Source organism: Phaeoacremonium minimum (genome assembly GCF_000392275.1).
Source record: "Phaeoacremonium minimum UCRPA7 unplaced genomic scaffold PA7_03_scaffold_348, whole genome shotgun sequence".
Lineage (NCBI taxonomy): Eukaryota > Fungi > Ascomycota > Sordariomycetes > Togniniales > Togniniaceae > Phaeoacremonium > Phaeoacremonium minimum.
Window position 1 is genome coordinate 67,239 of NW_006921252.1, and position 21,504 is coordinate 88,742.

Sequence of the window (21,504 nt, forward strand, 5' to 3'; positions counted from 1 at the left end):
CACGTACCGGACCGGGCCGGTCACTAGCACCCGGGACCCGCAAACCGGCCGACCGATCAGCGGGGCCGAGCACAGACCATCGGAGCTGGTCAGGTTCCCTGGCCTCCGGATTCCACTTAATTAAGCCTTGCTGGTGATACGCGCGGACAAGATATGATATTGGCGATGCTCTGGTGTAATCTATGATACTTGGATATTTTAATTTTCTCTTTCAGACGTATGCGGTGTAGATAATCGTGAGGAGAGATCCAGCATAGTCAACAGTTCCACCCCCCGATGCTTTAGCTCTTCATTTTACAATCTTTATGGTTCCATATCATCTTTACTAGAACATCTAATACGAAAGAGGCTGCTCACTTTAAGCAGTGGTCCAATAGCAATCGCAAGTCTTCAAATAAGTGAAAAGCTTCCAGTATGGAAATGTCGCAGATGAAGGGTCCCATGGGGCCAGGCTTTAATGCCTGGATCTCGTACTATCCGAGGCATAGATCACACAGTCCAGGAGTCACCCATGAGCAGACATGCACAAGTCAGATCACAAACGGGTGAGCGTGAAGTGGGTATATAACTAAGTCTAAGGTGTAGTAGCATATCCATCAGTAAGTCATTTTATGACATCGTCCTGTCTCCTCTGTCTGTCCGTCCCTCTAGCGTCTCTGGCGGCAGTGTCTGTCCAGCCAGCATCATTAGGTACAAAAGAGAGCGAGGGTTGTGCCTGGGGCGGCGCTGTCGTAGGCTGTAATGCCTCAAAATACATACATGCGAATTAGAAGGACCGGTCTCCCAGATGTGTGCTGGAAGGTGAAAAGGGGGTATCCGCGGCAAGTCGTTGCAATCAGATATCCCATGCCAGGAAAAATAATAATAATAAAACGCCTCCATGTGTTCAAACCCTGGCAATTGCATGCGCTTAAACAAACAAAGAGAATGTTGAGTCTGAGCCGGGCAGGAGGGTGCTGAAGAAATGCTCCTATGGTTTCTTCTTTTGGTGGTGTTTCCACTCCGCCCGGACGACTTTCATGAGCATGTCTTCGTCCTTGATGGGGACCCAAGATGTCAACGCCTTCATGGCGTTTTCAAAATCGGAATCGAGTAGTACCTCCTGTAAAGCATCGATCAAAGCGGTAGATGTCGCATGGAGGATGTCAAGCCCGAGGAAGGGGAGCTCGGGATCCTTAAGTTTCTCGAGGCTCGGGTTAGGAGGTATGGGAGGGGCGTCGCCAAGCAGCATGAAGACATCCCAGACACGCAGTTGCGCTGGAAATGGAACAGAAAGGTTGAAGAGTGTCAGATACCAGCGCGTGCCGTACGCTGTTGCACTGATAGCAAGCTCTGAGAGTTTCTTGGCGACCTCTTTGCCCCCAAGCCAGGTCTTCTCGAAGTCATCCAACGCTGTCATGAGACCGGCGAAGCCTGGCTGGTAGAGGCGTTCAAGACCGCGGAGCTGCCACATGCGCACAAGCATGACGAAGCATCGCTCTTCATCGTAGTAGCATAGCAACGTAGCTGCTAGGGCAGCCATGCCCTGGACATAACCAGTATCCGGGAAGTAAAGGGATAGAGCATGTAGCACGCGGAATAGTAGTCGCTGCCCGCCCCGATATCTTTTCCTGAACATGATGTGTCGGTTTATAGTCCTTGGTACATCAAGATCAATCTGGACGTCATCCGGAGAGCCGTGTTCTTGCAACTTTTGAAAATCTGCTATGATCTCCTCCTCCGTTGCTGGACTTTTGGCGGCTTGGGCACTGGTCGCCAGGAAGGAGTACCACGCTGCGGCGCGCCAACAGTCCGGTATACCCTTCCATGTGCGGTCAATCACCTTTTGATTCTTCGTGTCGAACTCGAATCCCGTTCCTTCGCCGCTCTTGCCCTTTTTTACGGACTTTGCCATCTTCCTCCACTTCTCAGAGCGTTCCCACTCCTTTTTCTTCAATGCTTCGGATAGCTTTTCATTCTTCTCCTCTTCAGCGATGTCACTCAAGCCAGGTGACAGAGTCAGCATCTCTCCCGCCTCGTCCATCCATCTCCTGTTCCGATTATGCGGCAGCATGTTTGCCGCCGCTCGTATTGACGATCGCGCGGATCGTCTTGATGTGGTTGAAAACTCTGAGGTTTGGGTGTTTAAAGATCGCGCGGATATTTTCCGACTCGGTGCCCTGTTGGGGCTTAGTGATGTTGAATAGAAGGACGGATCCCTCTTGGTTAGAACGTTTCTCCCATTTCTCCTCCCCGTTGTCAGCCGTGATCCTCTAAGGTCCGTCGTGCTCGCCCTCGATGCTGGCCTTCGAACATTGATAAACCCATAGCGATCAACATCGGCGCCATCGACATTCTCCCAGTCCTCGATCCCCCCAGCGAGCTCATATAGGCTCCGCGGGGGATTATCGCGTCGCGACGAAGACGAATCGGGCGCCGGCGGAGAAGTCGCTGAGAGGGTGGTAACGCGGTCTCTTGACTCTCTGCGCGGAAAAAAGATGGCGAGTTAGCATACTATAGCGGACACGAAAGGCAAGTTGACTAGGAAATCCATACGCGACAATCTCTTCCTCGTCTGATGGGGCCTCCTCTGTCGGCTCCAGACCGCCGTGCGGTGGGTCTGGGCCCCCATCCTTCCAATCGATGCCGTCGCTAGAGTCATAGAGCGATCTCACCTTTTGTGATTCCCTCTCTGTATCTACCGACAAGACTCGAATGTTGGGCAGCGACATCTTCCGGGGGGACTCCGTGGAGGGCTTAGCGCTCCTTGCATCTCCAGTCGCGTCGCCGCCCAGCTTCGCGGGCTCGGTCGCAGAACCGGTGGCAGCAGCAGCAGCTTGGACAGGCTGAGCGTCTTGGGAGCTCATCGAAGGCGAGGTGAGGAGGTCGTTTCCATTGGCGCGTTTGGAACCAAACATTAAGCTGCCTCTCTTGGAGAAGGTCAGGCCGGTGATGAAATCATCATCCAAGAAACTTCCACGAGGGATGGTGGTCGTCAGAGGGATAAATCCGGATGGTGGAGACGACGCTTGCTGGAATGCTGCCGCTGCCGCCGGGGTGCCACTAGGCTTTGGACAGGGGGGCTGCTGCTTCTCGGGTAGTGCTCCATTAGGCAATTTAGGCGATTTTGGCTTTGTCGAGCCCCGCGATTCGGGCGCCACACCCACCGCGGCGTCCTCGCTCAGACTCTTCTTGCGCAACCTCTTCATGGGGGACCCGTTTCTCAAGCTGAAGGTTTTGGCCAGTCTCCTAGACGCGTCTTTGACTTTCGTTGGTGTCACCTCTGAGAGGTCCGACTCGGTGACCGACCAGTGGCTCTGGCACGATATGCGCGGGACCGGAGAAATCTCATCGGGCGTGCACCGGCCGCTGGAGGGAATCGAGATCGTCCTGGCCCGGGAGTATGCAGAGGGGGCGTCGTCCTCGAGGTCGATCTTGTTGTACAGCAGCTCGCCCTCGCACTCCTCGCGGATTGTCACCCCAGAAGAAGTACTGGCAAGTCCTGAATCCCGCTTGTAGTCGTCCACTGGTGTCCGCTCCCGAATCTGGACCCGAAGCGCTGGATGCTGTTCCTGGGGAGGTGGCCCTGGCGGCGGGACCACAATGATGCCGCTGGCCGTGCTGATGGTACTAGCAGGGCTGAGAGGGCTGCTGGGACTGACTGGAGTTAGAGGCGTGGCAGGGCTCGATGGGATGGAGGAGAGCGGGCGTTTGGCACGCAGCGGGTTGCGAGGAGGAGGAAGAATGATGGGAGGCTCGGCCTGGATCGTGTCCTCATACTTGAACGCGACCAAGTTGGAGTCGTCCCTGAATGGCACGAGCACCGCCGGACGCGATTTGTAGCGTACGCTTGCAAATTTCTGGGGCGCCATAGCGCAGGTGGGCTGCAGTTGCCTCTGCCGTGCTTACGTACTATGCTGCAGTAAAATAAACAGTACTGTAGCAGACAGTAGTCGAGTCTTTCTTTTGTTCCCCCTCTTCTCCTTCTTGATGCGTGCTGAAATTCGACGGCGCTGTCTTCAGCAGGGAATGCCTGGCCTCGCCAAGCAGGCAATCGGTCGAAAAGGTCGATGAGGTAGACCGGGGTTGGACTAGTGGGGGCGAGTGGTTCCGTGTAAGTGAAGACCAGACGCTGGCTTGTATATGTGCAACTATGAAAGTTATCACAAAGTGCAAAGCTGCTCGAAATCAACTCAATCCAGAGCAGTAACCAGAAGACTGCAAGCCAGGAAAATCGGAAACCAGTATCCAGGGAAAGAGTAGAAAAAAAGCGGCAGGCCAGGGAGGGGGAAGTGACGGGGGGCAGAGTGAAGATAAATTGGTCTCGTCTCTTTTTCCTCCGACTGAGGGAGTGCCTTGGTGGTGACTGGATGGATTGGGTCTAACGGAATGTGGAGTGACAAACAAGATACACCTCATTCACACTCACACGCTTTTGGTGTTGAGGCGATCAGAAAAAGTAAAAACGGAGCGTCCTTGGAGTGACTGTTTTTCAACTTGACTGAATTCGTCTTGGGTACCGGTACGGCAAAGCTTGCTCAGGCAGGTATCTTGTTATCTTTTTCTACTCGATATCATCCGCCCAACAAACCACGGCCCTGTTTTTCTTGCTCGCTTGTTACCTACCTGGATATGTTTGTGTACCTAACCCTACCTTACCTTACCTTACCATGACTTGACTATCTATCTCTCTCCATGTGAGGTTGACAGGGCAAGACCAGACTAACTTGTGACACTTCATCCTCCAGCTTCCTTTTCCCTCCACCAGACAGCCGACTAACTCTCTGAGCTACCTGATGTGATCTGGTGTACGTGTAAGTGAGCATGGATGACATGCATGCCGCAACGTTGCTGCTATCCCAGCACACAACCCCCAACCCCAGCCCCCGCCGCCAACATGCTGCCATCCCAGGTACCTCTCTGCTTTTTAGCCTGCCTCTTCTTGTTTTCGCTGCTTATTAGCCCAGATACAAAGTTGTCTCTTCACCGTAACATGTGGCCTGCCACTCAGACAATGCCACCTTGAGGTCCCATCATCTCTCCCCACCGCCATCTGATAGCAGCAGCAACTACAGTGGATACAGTCCAACGTGCTGAACAGCAGAAAACAAACAAACAATCAAGTGGGACCTCAAACACAAGAGATGAGGATGGGCCATCGACCAGAGCAGCTGGCCGTCTCCACCGTTCTAGGCCAGAAGAAGCGGCACAAGGAGCAACAGGTCAATCAAGACGGTGGCGCTCCCGCCGTCTCGACGCATCGGCACCCAAAACTCCTCAGACCAGGTAGGTGCATGTGGAAATCGAGTGCATGTACTTGACAAGTTGTCACTCTCGCACACTTCCCGTGCAGACAGACAACCAGTCTGATCAGAGACAGAGAGGCCACGTCTCTAGCCTAAGCTCATTAGACACGGTCTCAATGTCGCTGCCCACCGCCGCGAATACCGCCTCTCACTGGCCGGGTTGCTGCAAGGTACGCTTGCTCAGCAAGGGGTCAAGCCGAGACACGCTTCATGTGGCCCGCCAAAAAGCAAAGAAACAAACAACACCTCTCAACTCATCATCTCCCGTGTCTGTGTGTGCTCTCAGGGGTCCAGAAGCTACAAACGATTTCACTCGATGGTAGGATGCACGCCTCTCAAACCCTGTCGTCTCGACATGGGGTTGTCTTCTTTCTTTCTCTCTGTCTGTCTGATACTCAAACTTGCTCGACCACCCAGCTGGCCTGGTTTTCGCTTAGACGGAAGCCCCAGCACGGCAGGTCAGACGGAACAGCACAGACTCGAGCCTGGGTATCTGCCGGCCACCCTGCCCCGGTTGCCAGGCTTGGTGTTAAACTAGATGGAGTTGCTTCTCTGCCTCTGCCCTCTTCCCCGCATGATCGCTTGATAGATTAGAATTAGACTACTCTCCTCCTCCCTCCTCTGGTCTTTTACAAGCCCGCAAACCATCCAAAAGACAAACCCAACGCACGATTGGAGGCAAATAATCACAGATCTGCAAGCCTGCGATGCTGGGACCCGGTCCGCCCTCCGGAAGGGAGCACAGATCGCGGGAGGGCTGAAAGTCTAAGACAAGACAAGATCAACCGAGGCCGTTCGCCTACCTTGACAGCTCGACTTTGACAGAAACTTCATGGGTCTAGCTGCCGGGACAACTTCGACGACCCTGGCCACCCAGCAAAACGGGGGTCGTGTGATGCGCACGACGGAGTTCTGTGGTTCCGTTAAAGTAGAAGCCTTCCAGACCTCCTGGTGGCATGAAGCTCTTAATTGGAGCAATTTGACGTGGCAATTTAGCCAGCGCATCCCGATCTCCCCGTTTGTCCTGCTTCAGGCTCCCTGGCTCCGCAGCCGAATCGGGATGCGCCAGGTTGTCGTCTCAATCTGGTGGTCAAGCTCGGCCCAACCAGGGTTTGCCAATCCCATCCAGCTTGCCGGGAATTCTAAAGCTTCCCCTCCCCCCACCATTAATGCACTTGTCGTAAGAAACAAGCCCTCGAGACCCTTGATTCGGGAGAAGGATAATATGGGCTTCTATGGGTTTCAGCCCACGTGATGGGAAAACCTTCCTAGGTAGTCGAGGGGACTCCAAGTGTGTGATATCAAGTGTAGCTTTGGCGGTCAACCTCGCCTGGACTTGTCTTGAAAGCGTGGACGACAACATGTCAACTTGTTTGTACAGACGCCACGACAGTATGTGCATCCAGAATATTGATTTTGAAAGCTCATCTGATAAACTCCTCCTTTTCTGTGCATGGGACACCCCCGGCGAAATGCTGGGCCTGTCATGATGTCGTGTTCATCTGCCGCTGGCTATCTATCTATCTCAGAGATCGTTATCATGGCGGGGAGAGGCAGCTTTGTAGCACGAGAGAATCCTGTGGCTTGATTCGCTCTTTTCTTTCTTTTGGCCGCTTCTGCCCAATCTCTGCTCGTCCAACGCCCAAAGAAATGTACGCCTACACATGTTATGCATCACATCCCGGTTTTGGTTTCTTTGGCCATCGGCCAGCTGTTCTCGTCCCTTGCAGCTTGCATCTGAGCTGAACCCATCACATCGCGTGCACGACCGCCTGGCTGCATGCATACCGCTCCAAGCTCAACACGTCTCAACGAACCAAGATCCTCTTTGCGCATTGAATTGAGAAAAAACTCGACATTCAATCCAGGCTCCTATCTTACTCCTGCTCTATGGAGAGAAAAAATGCCTCACGGGGTACATGTCCCAATTCGCCCAGATACGGTACTGCTGGGTCTTTGCTCTCAGACCTCCTCGTTCTCCCAGTCCTTCTCGACGAACATGGGCCGCTTCCCGCTGGTGCTTTCCAGCTTGTCCAGGAACTCGGGAGGGATCGTGGGGATGTACTTGCGCTCCCGCTCGCGATTCACACCGCCGAACCCAGCGCCGTAGCTCACCAGCATGTCTGTTACCGATGGCAATGTAAAGGGGAGCATCAGCGCGGGATCCAGCAGCAGGTTCTCGGGAGCATCATCTCCTTCCTCTTCATCTTGCGTCGAGCCCGGCGTGTCTTGGCCGGGTGTCTCAGCGCCATTTCCGTTTGCTGACTTCTTCACGGGAGTAACAGGAGCGCTGTCGGGAGCCGACTTTGGTCTCGGGGAAGCGGTCACACTCCGTCTGTTCCTCTCCCGCTCCCTCCGTAACTGCGCCTCCTTCTGTATGGCGATGAGGTATTTCATCGCGCTCTTGGTAAGTCCCTTCTCGCCCACCTCGGGACGATAATGTGTTGCGGCGTGGATGAGCTGCTGCGCGCTGAGTGCCTTCAATTGCTGCAGTGTCCCGACGAGAGCCTCGAGGTCGTCAGCGCCGAGAGACGAGAAGCACTGGAGCCATTGAAGGAGTTGAATGACAGGAGCTAGGTGCCGCCTCGTCGCGTCTACTGTCGTCTCTCCATGGGATTGCATGTCGCCGCCCTCGTAATGCTCAGGATGCCGGTTGTTCGCCCTCGCCCAATCCTCCAGAACGGATACATTCATGCGTATTTGCATTGCCTTCGTCCGGGCAAGATATTTCCGGTTAGACATGATCCGATTAAAGAGCTCTGCGCCGATCCAGTAAATCAGCTGCGAGATGATTTGTGTGGTGATGACGGAATGGATATCGTATAGATCCAGCACAAACAAGGTAGATGATAACAGGGATGTCACGTTTCGAGGAGACGGTTTAGCACGCTGCTTGGGTGAGGGCGGCCGGTACCGTCGTTCAAGAGGCTCCTCCTTGACCTCCTTTTTCCGTTTGAAAATCTTCCATTCGTTCTGGAACGTAATATCTTCGAATCCAGGAATGGTCTCGTGATCGAGCATCGCGGCATCAAGGACCTTATCCAGACGCCTCTCAGCGTCCCGAACGATCAGTATGAAGATTTCGTTGATGAGCTCAGCTAGTTGTGCTTGAAACTCAGTAGTTGCCTCGACGAGCCCAGTGTCTTTCTTCAAATAATGCAATAGTAGAGTTGCATTCGAAATCCAAAAGGCCAATATCGTCATGTCCCACTGATGCATCTCAACAACATCGTTGATCTTATCCATGGCGGTAATGAGTAGTTTGGCCAAGAGGTCTTCACTGGCGTGATAATGCGCATATCTTGCGCTGAGGAATATCATGTTCGCGGGTACGGGCTTTTGCGACGGCGATCTTTGGGGTGTCATGTTCGTGATGATGATATCAAGAATGCGATCTAAGTCTTCCTCCTGGAAGACGAACATCTGGTCGTGTAAACATCTCGTCCAGTCAAATTCCTGTTCCTCTTCAAACTCATCGACTGGCTGGAAAGTGTAAGTCAATAAGATGAGCCACAAATTGAAATGAAAGGATACTTTACCTCAGGTTGATCATCTATGCCCACGTTGCCTAGATCTACCTCCAAGTCACGAGCGCTGTCCATCATCATTCGTCTTCGAAGCTCACTCTCCATAAGATCTTCCTCGAACCGGTCCTGTGAGAAGCCTGGATCGTAGAAATCATCTGTGACGCCCGCTGTACCAATATTGTATCCACTGTCGTGGAGATAGAAGGACATCTCACTGTCGGGAGGCACGAAGTCGAAAGCCGTTCGTCCAGAGGTTGTTTTTGCTTCGGGGGATGCCCCAGCATCAAGGAGCATCTTTGCAATAGCTTTGTGCCGATTGGTCATTGCCCACATGAGAGCACTCCAGTGGTTTCGATCCTGCTTGTCAACGTCGACTCCAGCGCCAATCAACTCCTGGACAACTGCATCATGGCCCTATATGAAAAGTGAGTCCACAGTCCAACAACTCCGACAAGGTGTAGTAACAACATACGAAACAGCTTGCATAGATCAACGGAGGTGTTCCATCCTCGTCTGGTGCATTGACGTCGACGTACTGGCGGGAGTTGCCAGCCAGGATCTTCTTTATTTGGTCGGTATTTCCATTGCTAGCAGCCATATTCAGTGCCTTCTGTAATTTTTCCTTCTTCTCGTCATCCGATAGTTTGTCATTTGTGGCAACCTCCTCCTCGTCCTCGAAACCCGGCCCGGCGGAATGCGCGGCTTGAGCTGCAAGCATCTCCATGAGCCGTGTATCGCTATCGGGAATGCCCTTCGTAAGATCTTCATCGTAATTTGGATCGTTCAGGGTGAGATCGCTGAATGATAGAGGTTTCGCCACAATTGGTGTCGTCAAGAACTGCGATTGCCCTGTTGCCACATGTTATTAGCTATCCTCAGAATCAGGGAGGGACCTGTTCTAGGGTTCTAGGGAGCGCATACCTTGCCAGCCATCATACATCTCTGTTTCCGGCACAAGCTCGACTGGTCGGCGGCGGTCATTCAGCGACTTGGGTAAGTCATCTGGAAGAGCTCGTGGCTTCTTTTCATCCCCTCCGCCGCCACCGAAGGGGTTGATGTCTTCCCCATTAGAATCCCCAAGATCCATGGTGGAGGAAGCGGGGTGACGGGCAACCCGTTCCCATCCGAGAGTAGGACCTCTAGCCCGCAGTGGAATTGATCAAGTGGCTGTGTATCGTATTACGCGACTGTGTCGATCTCTGTATACACAGCCTGCAGCGTTCGATTGTGGGAAGCTGGTCGAATGTTAATGAAGTTGGCATGTTTCTCTCACTATCAGGCAGTGATATCAACAATTATGAGGTGCACTGCCCAAGGTGGTCCGTGCGCAGACACTGTCATTGAACGTTCCCCTTTTGAAGATTGTATCAAATGTATTGAACGATGCACATCAGTCAAATAATCAAATCATATAATAGCTCTGAATTACCAGTTACCCTCCAAATAAACAGTCTTCAGCATTTCCAAGACTAACATTCCGCTTTTTTAGTCAGTGAAACGAGAAACATGAGGCACTGGTTTGCTCTACATCAACTAAATTAGTGTCCACCCTTAAATTGCTCTCTTTCCAAATACACGTAGTCTTTTGACACCTCCATCTGGGATAATGGTGAGCTTCACATGAGTGATGGGCTTATCCTTGATTTTCGAATCGAACTCATGCTCCTTGTCCGGACCACATTTGCTGGGCTCAACAATCTCTGCCCATCCCTCAGCCTCAGGCCCCGGCTCACCCTCTCCCTTCCACTCGATGGCGTCCAGCTTCACCTTTTGAGGGAAGTTGCCCCGGAAGTGGGCTGTGTCAACAATAAAATTCTGGATAAAGCCTGGAGCACCGAGCCGGATGATGGTCCAGTCAACGTGGCCCTTGGTCCGAGACCGTGATGTCTCCCATCCGTCACCCATATCCTTGCCTCGACCAGGAAGAATGAGGTTGTCCTTGGTGCCGAAGTGCTGGTCGCTACATGACACCGCCACGCCGCCATTCTGTGCAGCGGCGAGATCAAAGATGGCCTCTTTATCCTCGGGGAACACCGGTACGGCATGCCCAAAGAGCCTGAATCTCGCGATACCTCCGTCAGGGTACATGTTCAGTCTCACATGCGTGTAAGGCTTCTTTGTAGGCTCATCGAGTTTCCAGCCGAATCTCTGAGATGGCCCGCACTCCTGAATGCTGAGAATTGGCTCCCATCCTCCACGGCCACCCTTCCAGGACAGGACCTCCTCGTCCTTCAGGTTGAAGCAGCCCTCGACAGTGATTGCAGGGGCGTGGTTGCCGGAGAAGAAGGCCGTGTCGACCTCAATGCCCTCAACAATGCCAGATGCAACGCCCAGGCGGACGACTACCCAGTCGAACGGCTCCTGGTTGTGTCTCCGAGTCTCCCAGCCATCATACCAGGCGCCGGTGTAGACCATGCGACCCGCATCCCGAATAGGGGCCTTTGGATTTAGTAGATTTGAGGCTTCTGCAAACCACTCATCCGAGAAGCCAAGAACCTTACCACCTAGAGCAGCGGATACTAGATCTTTACCATATTCGTTAGATTCACTACTGTAGACACAAGAAACCGAGACTTTGTCTGTGTGACTTGAGAAGCTACTTACCTATGGAGCTTGAGCGGAAAGTCTTGTCAATCTCGGCACTTGCAACAGGGGTGGCCTTGACAGTGTCAAGGGTGTAGCCGTAATCTTCAGCCATTATGGAGTCTGATGCTATTGGCTATTGTGCTATATTCTCCTGAAATACTCTCAAAAAAAGGGCTCTGTGGGAATGAGGAGCAAAGACCACCGAGGGGTATGTCGTGAGGTTATGAAGAAAAAAGCAAATTCACGAGACAAAGCGACTGTCGTTCATAAGGCCGTGATAGGCACGCAACGCCAATGACAAGAGACAATCGAGTAAGAGGAGATTTCCTACAGGTGGACGTCGGCCTATTCCGATACGGTAGGGCGGGTTCCCCATCTTGGGCGAGTCAAACCAAGACCAATCCAGTGAATTAGCAGCTCCGGGGAACGGATGATGTGCTTGAGTCGTCTGGTTAGCAACTCTGCAGGGCCGCCACGAAACACCTCTTGAGGATCAGGTTAAACGTGGGATGAGGGACACTGAATACCACCCCCGCAGTCTTCTATCAGATCAAAGAACGGGAACCGCATAAATCAAGAGGCCGAAGCCACGGACGTCCTGAGAACTGGCGGCCGGATCTCAATGGCATCCATCCTAGTTAACAGTTCTTGCCGAAGGCCGGCGATAAGTCGGAGGGAACCCCACCATCGTTATACGCCATTTCAGCACCTGCTAGGGTGAGAACAGTGCACCGCCCGGGGTCCGTAGTGGCTGGCCAATCGACCCCGCTCTTAATCGATGCTCAAATTCGAAGCTACTGATTCGCTGAAGCTCCCTCAGCCCTTGGAGGTGCCGTCATCTTCGAGGTGCACAACGCAATGGATGGACTATTTACCTGCCTGTTAGGATCAAGATGGCAAAGAAACCGAGGACTTCCGTAGCTGACGTGGTGGGTGAACTTGACGACGACTTGAACACTGTCGGATCCCTAGAGTCTCTTTATATTCTCTAGAATATTCCAAGGCGCAGCTCTGCTGTGAAGTGTTCAGCTTAAAAATTTGACGAGCAGCAAGCTCTAGCTTGTGCCGCGCTGCTGAGAAGCTCGTACCAGCCCTGAGACCAGCTACATCGTCAACCCTCTTTTCAGCTTCCTACATACAACAACTCCTTGACTGCACTCAGTATGGCCTCTGCTACAGGCATCCCGGAGCATCCTCCAAACAATGCCGGAGAATCAGAGCCTCTTCTTGGTCGACCCGGCGACGCTTTGCAGAAGCCAGATGAATACTTGATTACCAATCTCTGGAAGGGTAGGTAGAGACGCATGCGCAGCTACAGTCGCACAATGCAACTCCCCAGCTGCTGGATATACACGCATGGTCAGCTAACATACTCTCCCCTCTACAGGCACAGGCTGGCTCGCGCAGGCTGGAATTTTCTTGCTTGTGGCATTGATCTGGTCCTCGGTGTTTCTAAACCCGCTGCTGCCGCTGTTCAGCCCTCACCCCTTGCTACAGTCCGCCGGCGTCTTCGTCCTCACCCAGGCGATCTTGATTTTGCAGCCGACATGGACGGCTGACGAGAAGATCAAGGGGGCTCGTGTCCACGCCAGCCTCAATCTGCTCTCGTTCCTGCTGCTCGGGGCGGGCATCGGCATCATCGAGGCGAACAAGATCAAGAACAATGGTGTCCATTTCCATTCTGCACATGGTTACCTCGGCGTCATCACTGGTATTGTGCTGCTTCTTCAGTGAGCATCCACATATCCCTCATATCAATATTCTTTTAGAGCTGACTCTCGAGTTTCAGGTATATCTTTGGCTTCCTGATGTGGGGCGTTCCATTTGTATTTGGCGGCATCGACAACGCGAAGGCTTTGTGGAAGTATCACCGCCTGAGCGGCTATGTCCTCTACCTGCTCCTGCTGGCGACTGTGATCAGCGCCACGCAGACTGACTATAACTGGAACGTGCTCGATATCAAGCTCTGGGCCGTCATTATTGCAGCTATCTTGATCGTTATTGGAGTATATCCGCGGATCCACAAGAGCAAGTTCGGTATCAACCGTCGTTGGTGGTGGGAGACACAAGAGACTTAGTCTTTGTGTCTTAATTACGAAATGTGTTACGGATCGAAGGATTTTCTCTAACGTCTTTATGCTAAGCATCCTTTACGGAAAATTGTCTACGGCGGGCATTCGGGCGTTTCGGCCTAAAGTATTTTGTGGTCAGTGCTGGGCATTCTTCGTTGACTCTTGATATACAATATATTCTCACATTTGGTTGTCCTTTTCTTGGCTGACTACTACTGGCTATCCGTTTCCTGTTGACTGCTACTGATTGTTTTCTTGTTGCTTAATGCCGAGTGTTATATCTTTGACTACATCTAAATCATACCTTGATGACTACCACTATTTTCTAACACCCACTATTAATTATCCTAGTCTTATTGACTACTACCAAGTATCCTATACTTGGCTACGGCTGAGTAGTATGATGGCGCTTATTAGAGACGATCACCGGTATGGGCCGACGAAATGGTGTAACGACAAAGGAACAAGTTTTTATTTATGCTATACTATAATTACGAATGTATGCCATTTTGAATGTGCTGTTACAACTTTACAAACATGTGCTATCTCACGTTCCCTTTCAATTTACCACAGCTCGCACGTGGGCTCTTTTGACGGGCAGTTAAAGGCCTCCTTGAAGCCCCTGGCATTCATCATTGCCGCACCTTGCAGCCTCCACATGTTAGGAGAATGGGGATCGAGCAGCACACCCCTGGTAAGCGCTGCCTTGGTGTACTTGGCGCACCAGAAGTTGCCGTAGGCAATATAGAAGAGTTGTTCCTGCGTGAAATAGTCTAGGCCGGGGAGATCCGAGTCCGGATAGTCCTGGCGGCGGGCGTTCCAAGCGTTGAATGATGCCGTCAGACCACCTGCGTCGGCAATATTCTCGCCTAGGGTCTGCGCGCCGTGGACGTGGATTGTTCCGTTTGTTCCGATGACGGTGAAGTTGTTGTACTCCTCGACAAAGCAGTCCGCCCTCTTGGTGAACTCCTCAACCGTGTGGTTGGTCCACCAGTCTGTGTACTTCCCGTCTGCATCGTAGTGACGGCCATTGTTATCGAAAGCGTGAGAGAGCTCATGCCCAGCGACGGATCCGAATGCGCCGTAGTTAACATAGCCGGGGAAACCGGCACCGAAGACCGGGAACTGCATGATAGCCGCAGGGAAGACCTATCTCGATGTTAGTAATTAAGTTCGGCTAAAAACTGAAGGCTCAAATCACAATTTCGTTCCCTGGGGGGTTATAATATGCGTTAACAGTGTCTGCTGTCATAAACCAGGTGTTGCGGTCGTAAGGCTTCCCTAACTGACTCCACGACTTGTTGACGGCAAGTTTGTCCATGTTCAGGGAGTTGTTGAAATACACATCACTAATGTCTAGACCGGCATAGTAATTAAGAAGATCCTCGGGATCAGTCATGTTTGGAGACTGTAAGAGGTCAGCAAGTGAAGAGTCCTAATGAATAGGGTTCAGGAAACTCACGGCAGTTGGGTAGCCAATCTTTTGGATGATATTAGTTGCCTTGTCGATAGCCACTTTCTTAGTCTGACCGTCCATCCAGGCCAGTGTCTTGATTCTAGCGATGAATTGTTCCCTTATGTCAGAGATGATCTGGTCTCCAAGTGTTTTAGCTTGGGCTGAAAATGCGGCCTCCACGTAGAATCTAGACAGAATCCAGCCGAGGCCATTGTCGACATGAGAAATACAGATCTTGTATCTCTCACTTGTGGCATCAGGCTCCTATATTTAAACACGATAATGTCAGCGTGAAGTACGGTGAGCAGTGTATAACACGTACCCGTCCTGAGAGAATGTTATTGAATGCTTTAAGAGGTTTGAGCTCGTCCGCCTCAATATAGCTAGCCACATTTTGTATAGCCTTCCAGTAGAGGAACGTCTGTATAGTGTCTTTCGGTGCCGTTGAAAGGTAGTCCGAGAGGTTAGTTAGATAGCCCGGGAATGCTGTGATCATGGTATCCAGAGTGTAGTTTGACGGGACAAGGGCTTTCAAAACCTCCTCCAATCCAAGTTGAGGAGCCAGCTTAGCTGTGTCCGCTACGGACATTGGATTGTACGTTTTCTAGCCACTGTCAGGTGCATGAAGAGCCACTCACAAGGGTAATCTTACTGTAATGTCTTGAAGGTCCTCGTTATCCGGCGCCATTGCTGCGATAGTGGCTTCGAATTCGACTACCGCGGCCGCATACTTGTCTGCGGCAGAACGAGCTTTCTTAACGGGGTGAACTGCTGCTAGGACTTGGCGCATGGCGTCTTGATATTGTGTCACAGTGTCTTCATCCGCGTAGTAGTCTTTAGAGGGTAGTCCTATCGCAGTTTCTGGGTATGCTTGGATTATGACGATATCCTAAACTGATAATCAGAACTATCGTCTGAAGGCAATTGGGGTGGTACCATACTGGAGTTTTGTCATCTTGGCCAGCACCGAGGGATTCGAAGAGGTCACCACCTAGTTTTTCAAAGTATATAGTCACATTTGCAAGAGATCCAGGCTTTGTTCCGAGAGTAGATGCGCTATCCCCATAGGAGGAGTTTTCCACAGGAAATAGCTCTGCGATGTCAGAGAAAATGGCCTCCAGCGGCGTGAGGCCAAGCTTCTTGATATCGCTGAGGGCCAAGCATGCATTGTAGGCCCGCTGAAGATCGTCAAAGTTCAGCTCATCTGCCGAAGCAGATGTAGCTGCTAGGTTACGCGGTGAGAAGGAGGAGTGCTTGCACATCGTCAGTATTACCCAGAATGAAGAGAGTAGTGTGACTAACTGTGGAGTTTCCTGGGTATGAGCCCTCAAGAATGTGCCTTATAATAGTCTCTCCATCTTCAGCAATGGTGTTGAACACATTAGTCTGACCCTGATCTGGCCGCAAGTCATGCCGACTGTCCCATCCCTGGCATGTCACTGTTTGTGCACAGTTTAGCCCTTTGATGTCGTCGTCACAAGAGCTCTTCACTTACGCTCATCGAAGTTGGTGCAGGGGTCAATCTCTTGGTAGTTTGGAGCCAAGTTATATAGAAACTCAGACGCGATATGGATACAAGCCGGTGTAAGGCAGAGAGCAGACGTGGAGTTGCTCATCTTGCGAGAACGGAAGACTAACAATGACACTGATTAGATCCTCTTTGAGCAAAAGCAAGAGCACCCGAGCAAGAAGAGCACGAGGCGGACGAGAACGCAGTCGGAGAAGACGGGAAAGGGTCAATAAATGCAAAGTTTCAAAGAGCTAGGTACCTCCGAATAGAACAATTAGGACAATAACCAAGGCCATAAGGAGAACGGAAATGCCAAGTGAGAGCCATCGATCACGCCTCCACTTTTTGGCATGCTGCCCGAATTCTCGACCCGGATCACCATTACTGGGCGCAGCTTCCTGTCCGCCTGCGGCAAGGAGAGGTGTATTCTCATTGGGAGCTCCACCATCGGGGTCTGTAGTAGCATGGGGCCTGTTCGGCGGATCGTCATTTGCAGAAGCCATGGCGATGATATTGCCCGTATGTCAGCCCCCTTGAGATCGACAGAATCTAGGTCAAGTGTGCCTAACACCGCCGCGGGTCGAATGAAGATAGGAAAGCTGCGACGGCGCGGGCCAGTGAAATGGGAACCGATATATTGATGATACCGGAAAGTAAAGAGATGGAAGCTTGTTCTGTCTCGGCTGAATGAATGCGGAGGATGACACAGCTAGTGATGATGGAACCCCAATCAATGCGCGCCCGCGGCACCTAAAGTGAGTTGTGTTGTGGATTGTCACTCTACTTGGGCTACCAAGGTGAAGTGACTGGAGAAAGCTGAGGAAAGTAAGCCTTCCAAGGTACTAGGCTGTACTGTACAGTGTACCTACATTGATGCACGCCGGCAGCGCGGTTAGACCACCACAAGGCTGCCATTTATGGTTGTCCGGGCAGTAAGGTTATGCAGTTCCCCACAATCTTGCTGCCTAGCCGCCTACACTTCGGGGAGCTCCCACCACCACGCCTGTTAAGTCAACCTAGCAACCGTGGGGTAACTCATCTCGCAATAGCGATCACTAGATGTTACCACATGCGAAACGGATAATTGTCAAATGTGCTTAGCTATACTCACAGCCCTACCTGGACATCTAGGTAGCTCCTTACTGATGATGAACAGTTTATACTCCGTGTAGCGTAGTAAACAGCCACTAATATCTGCAGGAACGTGGTAAATAGCTACTACTATCTGTAAGATGGTAAATAAGGTAACTCCTCCGTATACATTTAGGAGGCACCTTGAGTTGAGAAGTCTCAAACACTAACTTCTAACTTCTAACTTCTAACTTCTAACTTCTAACTTCTAACTTCTAACTTCTAACTTACCAATACAATCATCTCGAACACCTGGAACAACTGGGAGCAGTCTCCTTAGCTTGAAATTGATACATCTCATATCTTTACTGTACAATCCCAGTGTCAAGTTTCTTTGCGCCATGTAGCTGCCACATTTTCGAAGATATATGAAAATTAATGCGGAAGAAAAGAGCTCCATCTCAGCATACCTAGGTAGGTAGTGCCAGGACTTGGAGTTTAAACTACCTACCTATAAGACCCTGTATGCATAAGACTACGGGAACAGCCGCGCATGGCCCTCCTTCTGTACTCCTCCTCGGCCATTGGCGGGCAATAGACTAGAGTCAAGTAATCCATGGATCCCTTTGGTATCGTCTTCTAAGCGCCGTGTTTGGTCGTACGTGCCACTGCCTGCCAATGGCGATTCTGTCCTGTGCTTACGCCCGTACCTCCGGAGGAAACTTCATGTCATTGTGCCCAATAGCATAGGTACTTCGGACAATGCTGAGCATGTGACCAATCGTGAATGATCATTTCGGCCACAAACTCCTTTCCTTACCAGAGTCCGAAACACGCGTCGCTGGGGCTTGTGTCTACGATTCTGCTAGAAGTTGCGTTTGTTGGGTGCTGGGTGCCTAGGGCTGTACAATTCGACTTCCCGTGAACTAGCAAACTACTCATAAATGGCCAAATGGGCAAGTTACAACGGATAGGTCGGCTCTCGGGTAGGTAGTAAATTTGATATGAATGGTGTGGCAATCGTGGTAGGGTTGGAACACCTGCCCAACACGCGAATCATTTGATCGCTACTGCAGCGCTCAGTCTCTTCACTCAAGTTGGAGAGTATGTTTGTAGGTTGGACGGTGGGACTGTCCGTGTTGCCTTGTTTGGTTGGAAGGTGAGATGCGGTCGCTCTCTCATGGCGTGGCCACTGACGTCACGGCCGCGTCCCTGGGTTCAGCCCCCAAGGGAAAAAGGGGTGCGGCACAGCCTTCTCTTTCAGGACCAGCAGGTACAGCACCACCAATGCTAACATTACCCTACCTAGGTACCATCACATTCGGCCATCGACCTCCGATTCCGACGGGAACACACCCGCGCGCTGCTGCACACTGACCGCTACCCGATGGTGGTTGCAGAATGACACATTGATGTTATGGAGGGCGTCATCACGGCGTCCGGACGGCTCACCGCCTCGCTTCGTCGAGAGCCGTCGCTATCAGCCAATTGAGACCTGGCGATGGCAGACCACGCACACGTACGGGATCGGTAAGGCTGCAGAAAGCCTACAGCACATTACAGGATTAATACCGCGTCTCGCATCTTTGCAACCTACGAGTCAGTGCAGTGGCCAAGAGGCAACGCGGATACGACATTGTGATATCATGTGCCATCACGGTACCTCGCTGTGCTTGGTATTGAATCGTGTCCAAGTGATCTCGTGTGAAGCAATTGCCCACTACAACTCCAGCAGACCCGCCACGATGGGCTCCGAGAAAACCGGACGGCCAGGCAGGTTTCTTTTTTCGGGGGGACGGGAACCGTTTGCTTTGTGGACCTGGAAGAGTCACGATGCCAGCTTAGCTTATAGCCTGGTCCTCTTTTCAGCTCCCGTGCTAACGGCTGGCTTGATGTGAAGAGGCAACCGAACCAAGGCACAGGTAATGAGGTTCTCCCTATTACTACCGATTCAGAGAGAAAACAAGGAGAGAAAGCCAAGCTCAAGAGCGCGTAAACACTCCAGAGGCATACTCGGCCCCGTATTCTGAAGCTCGACCATTTCGCTTGGTTTAGGGGTCTGGGGCTTATTGCTGTTTCTGAGGAATCTCCTGATATTTATCAATAAATAGTTCCGGATGGTTCTCCATCTTCCCTCCTACACAAACCAAGCTTATGGGCTCTCAATCATGGTCTGTCCGGGACAAGCCCACGGTCAGGTGGCTGGAGAATCCAGGAAGCGGGTTCGCTGTCTGTCAAATCTTGTTACTGCAGGAATTTGGATGGGCCGCCAGGGGGGGGACCAATTCCATTTGAAGATGGAGCATTAGCACCGTTATTAGTGAAGCAGCGATTCCTCTGCCGGCAAGGCGGCGGGAGGTACGGCAAGGCGGTTTATGCACTAGAGGACGGGGTCGAAAACCTGCAATTGGGTGGGTTTATTGCCAGGGGACTGGGCTATGATGCACTTTCTGCAGTAGTACTGTAGCGATGAAGTTGGCCCTTGCCCAGCCGGCCTCCCTAATATGGGTTGGGTCAGAGACATGGAATACATGATCCCATCCCCAGTCCAGCAGTGCGCAACACCTCACTGTCGCATCTCGCTACTGGGTGCCGTAGTGAGCACACACTTCTGATGATAGTGTCTCTAAACTAGAATAGCAACAGTAGTAGCTCTATTTTGTTTCTTTTTTTCCTCTTTCTCTTGACTGAAAAGCAACCCGCTGGCAAGACACCCAAAGAACATGAAGGGCTGTGAGTGGTGTGTGCCTGGTCCCCTAGCCTAGGTCACCAACAGCCTCCCATCTTTCCCTGGGTCCGCCTTTACGTCATAGGGGACGATCGCCCCTTCCCAACTGCCAAACCGCACTTTTCCTCGAAAGCACACACACACATCGACAGTTCTCTTTGCCCGACCGCATCATTCCCCTAGGCCAGGAACAAGCCACCCTCTAGACGGCCCTTCTCCATTGTATCTCCAAAGTTTACGACGTCTCCAGTCACCCACCAGGCCAGATCGTCGCGTGCTCGCCTGCAACTCCATCTTGGGCACTCAGTCAGCTGTTAGGGACCACCTCTTACATGCAAGCCCGCCGCGCATGAGGAATGCCGTCGGGGACGATCGCCAGCCAGGACAAGAAGAAACGCTCTCCAACCGCGCGTCGCCCGTCGAAACACTCGCGGACCTCGTCCACTTCTTCCAATCCCAAGAGTCCAAGGCTAGAGAAACAACCTGAGCATGGGACAAGCAGCCAGCCAGCGTCACCCCGAGATGTACCACGACTGATGTCGGATCGTCCTAAAGGTGGAGGAGAGGCCTCGTTGCCTCTCCAAGAGTCCCTGCCTGTGCCTGCAACAGCAGGCGGTTCGAGCAGCGGCGATGTTAGGAGGCAGTCATCGGAAATAGCACGTGGGGCGGAACTCTCAGAGGATCGAGGAGCGGAAACCTCAGGGAAAGGCGACGGGACGAATCAGCCGCAGATATCCCCTGAGATAGATTCGGCGAAGCAATTAAGCCAGTATCGGGAGAAGCTGGCAAGAGACATGGAACGGCAAGGACTCACTGCGAAAGTTGGCCACCAGGTCGGCCTTGCGCCAACACGGGTATCTCCAATCCAAGAGGAAAATACAGTGTCACCAACAATGTCTGGATCAATTGCACAAGCCGCAAGCTCGGGTTCGATCGCGACGTCAACATCTACAGCTTCCACCGAGTCGGGAAATACCATTCGAGGTGGCGCGACACCGGGGATCGCAGCGAGGACACCCTCTTACCCCTTTCCACGGATGCATACGCCGGGATATGTACCGTCACCTGTGCATAAACCTTTCACAACTCTCTCGCCAACAGGAGTTCCGGCAAACACGTCGTCTCTGGCCAGCACTTTCAGTAATTTGCGTCTGCAGGATAAGGTCGTTTCAAGCCCTACCAGCCCTGCGTCGACCCTAACCTTCCAGCCTACCGGAGCGTCTCAGTCAGGGGCGCATCCCGATTTCCCAACGCCAAATCTCTACGAAA

General features: G+C 52.1%; 6 protein-coding genes across 6 annotated transcripts; 1 reads left to right on the plus strand and 5 right to left on the minus strand.

Annotated features, from left to right (window-relative positions):
* Nucleotides 1-970: 970 nt before the first annotated feature.
* UCRPA7_4430 (putative tbc domain-containing protein) lies at nt 971-2,053 on the minus strand (the record flags this gene model as incomplete). Its single annotated transcript, XM_007917019.1, has 1 exon — nt 971-2,053. One exon carries the CDS (start codon nt 2,051-2,053, stop codon nt 971-973), a length of 1,083 nt encoding a protein of 360 aa, XP_007915210.1.
* A 331-nt stretch (nt 2,054-2,384) lies between these two features.
* UCRPA7_4431 (putative tbc domain-containing protein) lies at nt 2,385-3,851 on the minus strand (the record flags this gene model as incomplete). The annotated part of the gene is made up of 1 exon (XM_007916988.1): nt 2,385-3,851. One exon carries the CDS (start codon nt 3,849-3,851, stop codon nt 2,385-2,387), a length of 1,467 nt encoding a protein of 488 aa, XP_007915179.1.
* A 3,396-nt stretch (nt 3,852-7,247) lies between these two features.
* UCRPA7_4432 (putative dil and ankyrin domain-containing protein) lies at nt 7,248-9,899 on the minus strand (the record flags this gene model as incomplete). The annotated part of the gene is made up of 4 exons (XM_007917008.1): nt 7,248-8,768; nt 8,825-9,226; nt 9,285-9,661; nt 9,734-9,899. The coding sequence occupies 4 exons, from the start codon at nt 9,897-9,899 to the stop codon at nt 7,248-7,250; spliced, it is 2,466 nt and encodes an 821-aa protein (XP_007915199.1).
* A 464-nt stretch (nt 9,900-10,363) lies between these two features.
* On the minus strand, nt 10,364-11,510 carry UCRPA7_4433 (putative allantoicase protein; the record flags this gene model as incomplete). The annotated part of the gene is made up of 2 exons (XM_007916977.1): nt 10,364-11,331; nt 11,417-11,510. The coding sequence occupies 2 exons, from the start codon at nt 11,508-11,510 to the stop codon at nt 10,364-10,366; spliced, it is 1,062 nt and encodes a 353-aa protein (XP_007915168.1).
* A 1,051-nt stretch (nt 11,511-12,561) lies between these two features.
* Nucleotides 12,562-13,476, plus strand: UCRPA7_4434 (putative cytochrome b561 protein; the record flags this gene model as incomplete). The annotated part of the gene is made up of 3 exons (XM_007917025.1): nt 12,562-12,688; nt 12,786-13,128; nt 13,188-13,476. 3 exons carry the CDS (start codon nt 12,562-12,564, stop codon nt 13,474-13,476), a joined length of 759 nt encoding a protein of 252 aa, XP_007915216.1.
* Nucleotides 13,477-14,034: 558 nt separating this feature from the next.
* UCRPA7_4435 (putative endothelin-converting enzyme protein) lies at nt 14,035-15,515 on the minus strand (the record flags this gene model as incomplete). Its single annotated transcript, XM_007917000.1, has 4 exons — nt 14,035-14,619; nt 14,672-14,878; nt 14,933-15,190; nt 15,249-15,515. 4 exons carry the CDS (start codon nt 15,513-15,515, stop codon nt 14,035-14,037), a joined length of 1,317 nt encoding a protein of 438 aa, XP_007915191.1.
* Between the last annotated feature and the right edge of the window lie 5,989 nt (nt 15,516-21,504).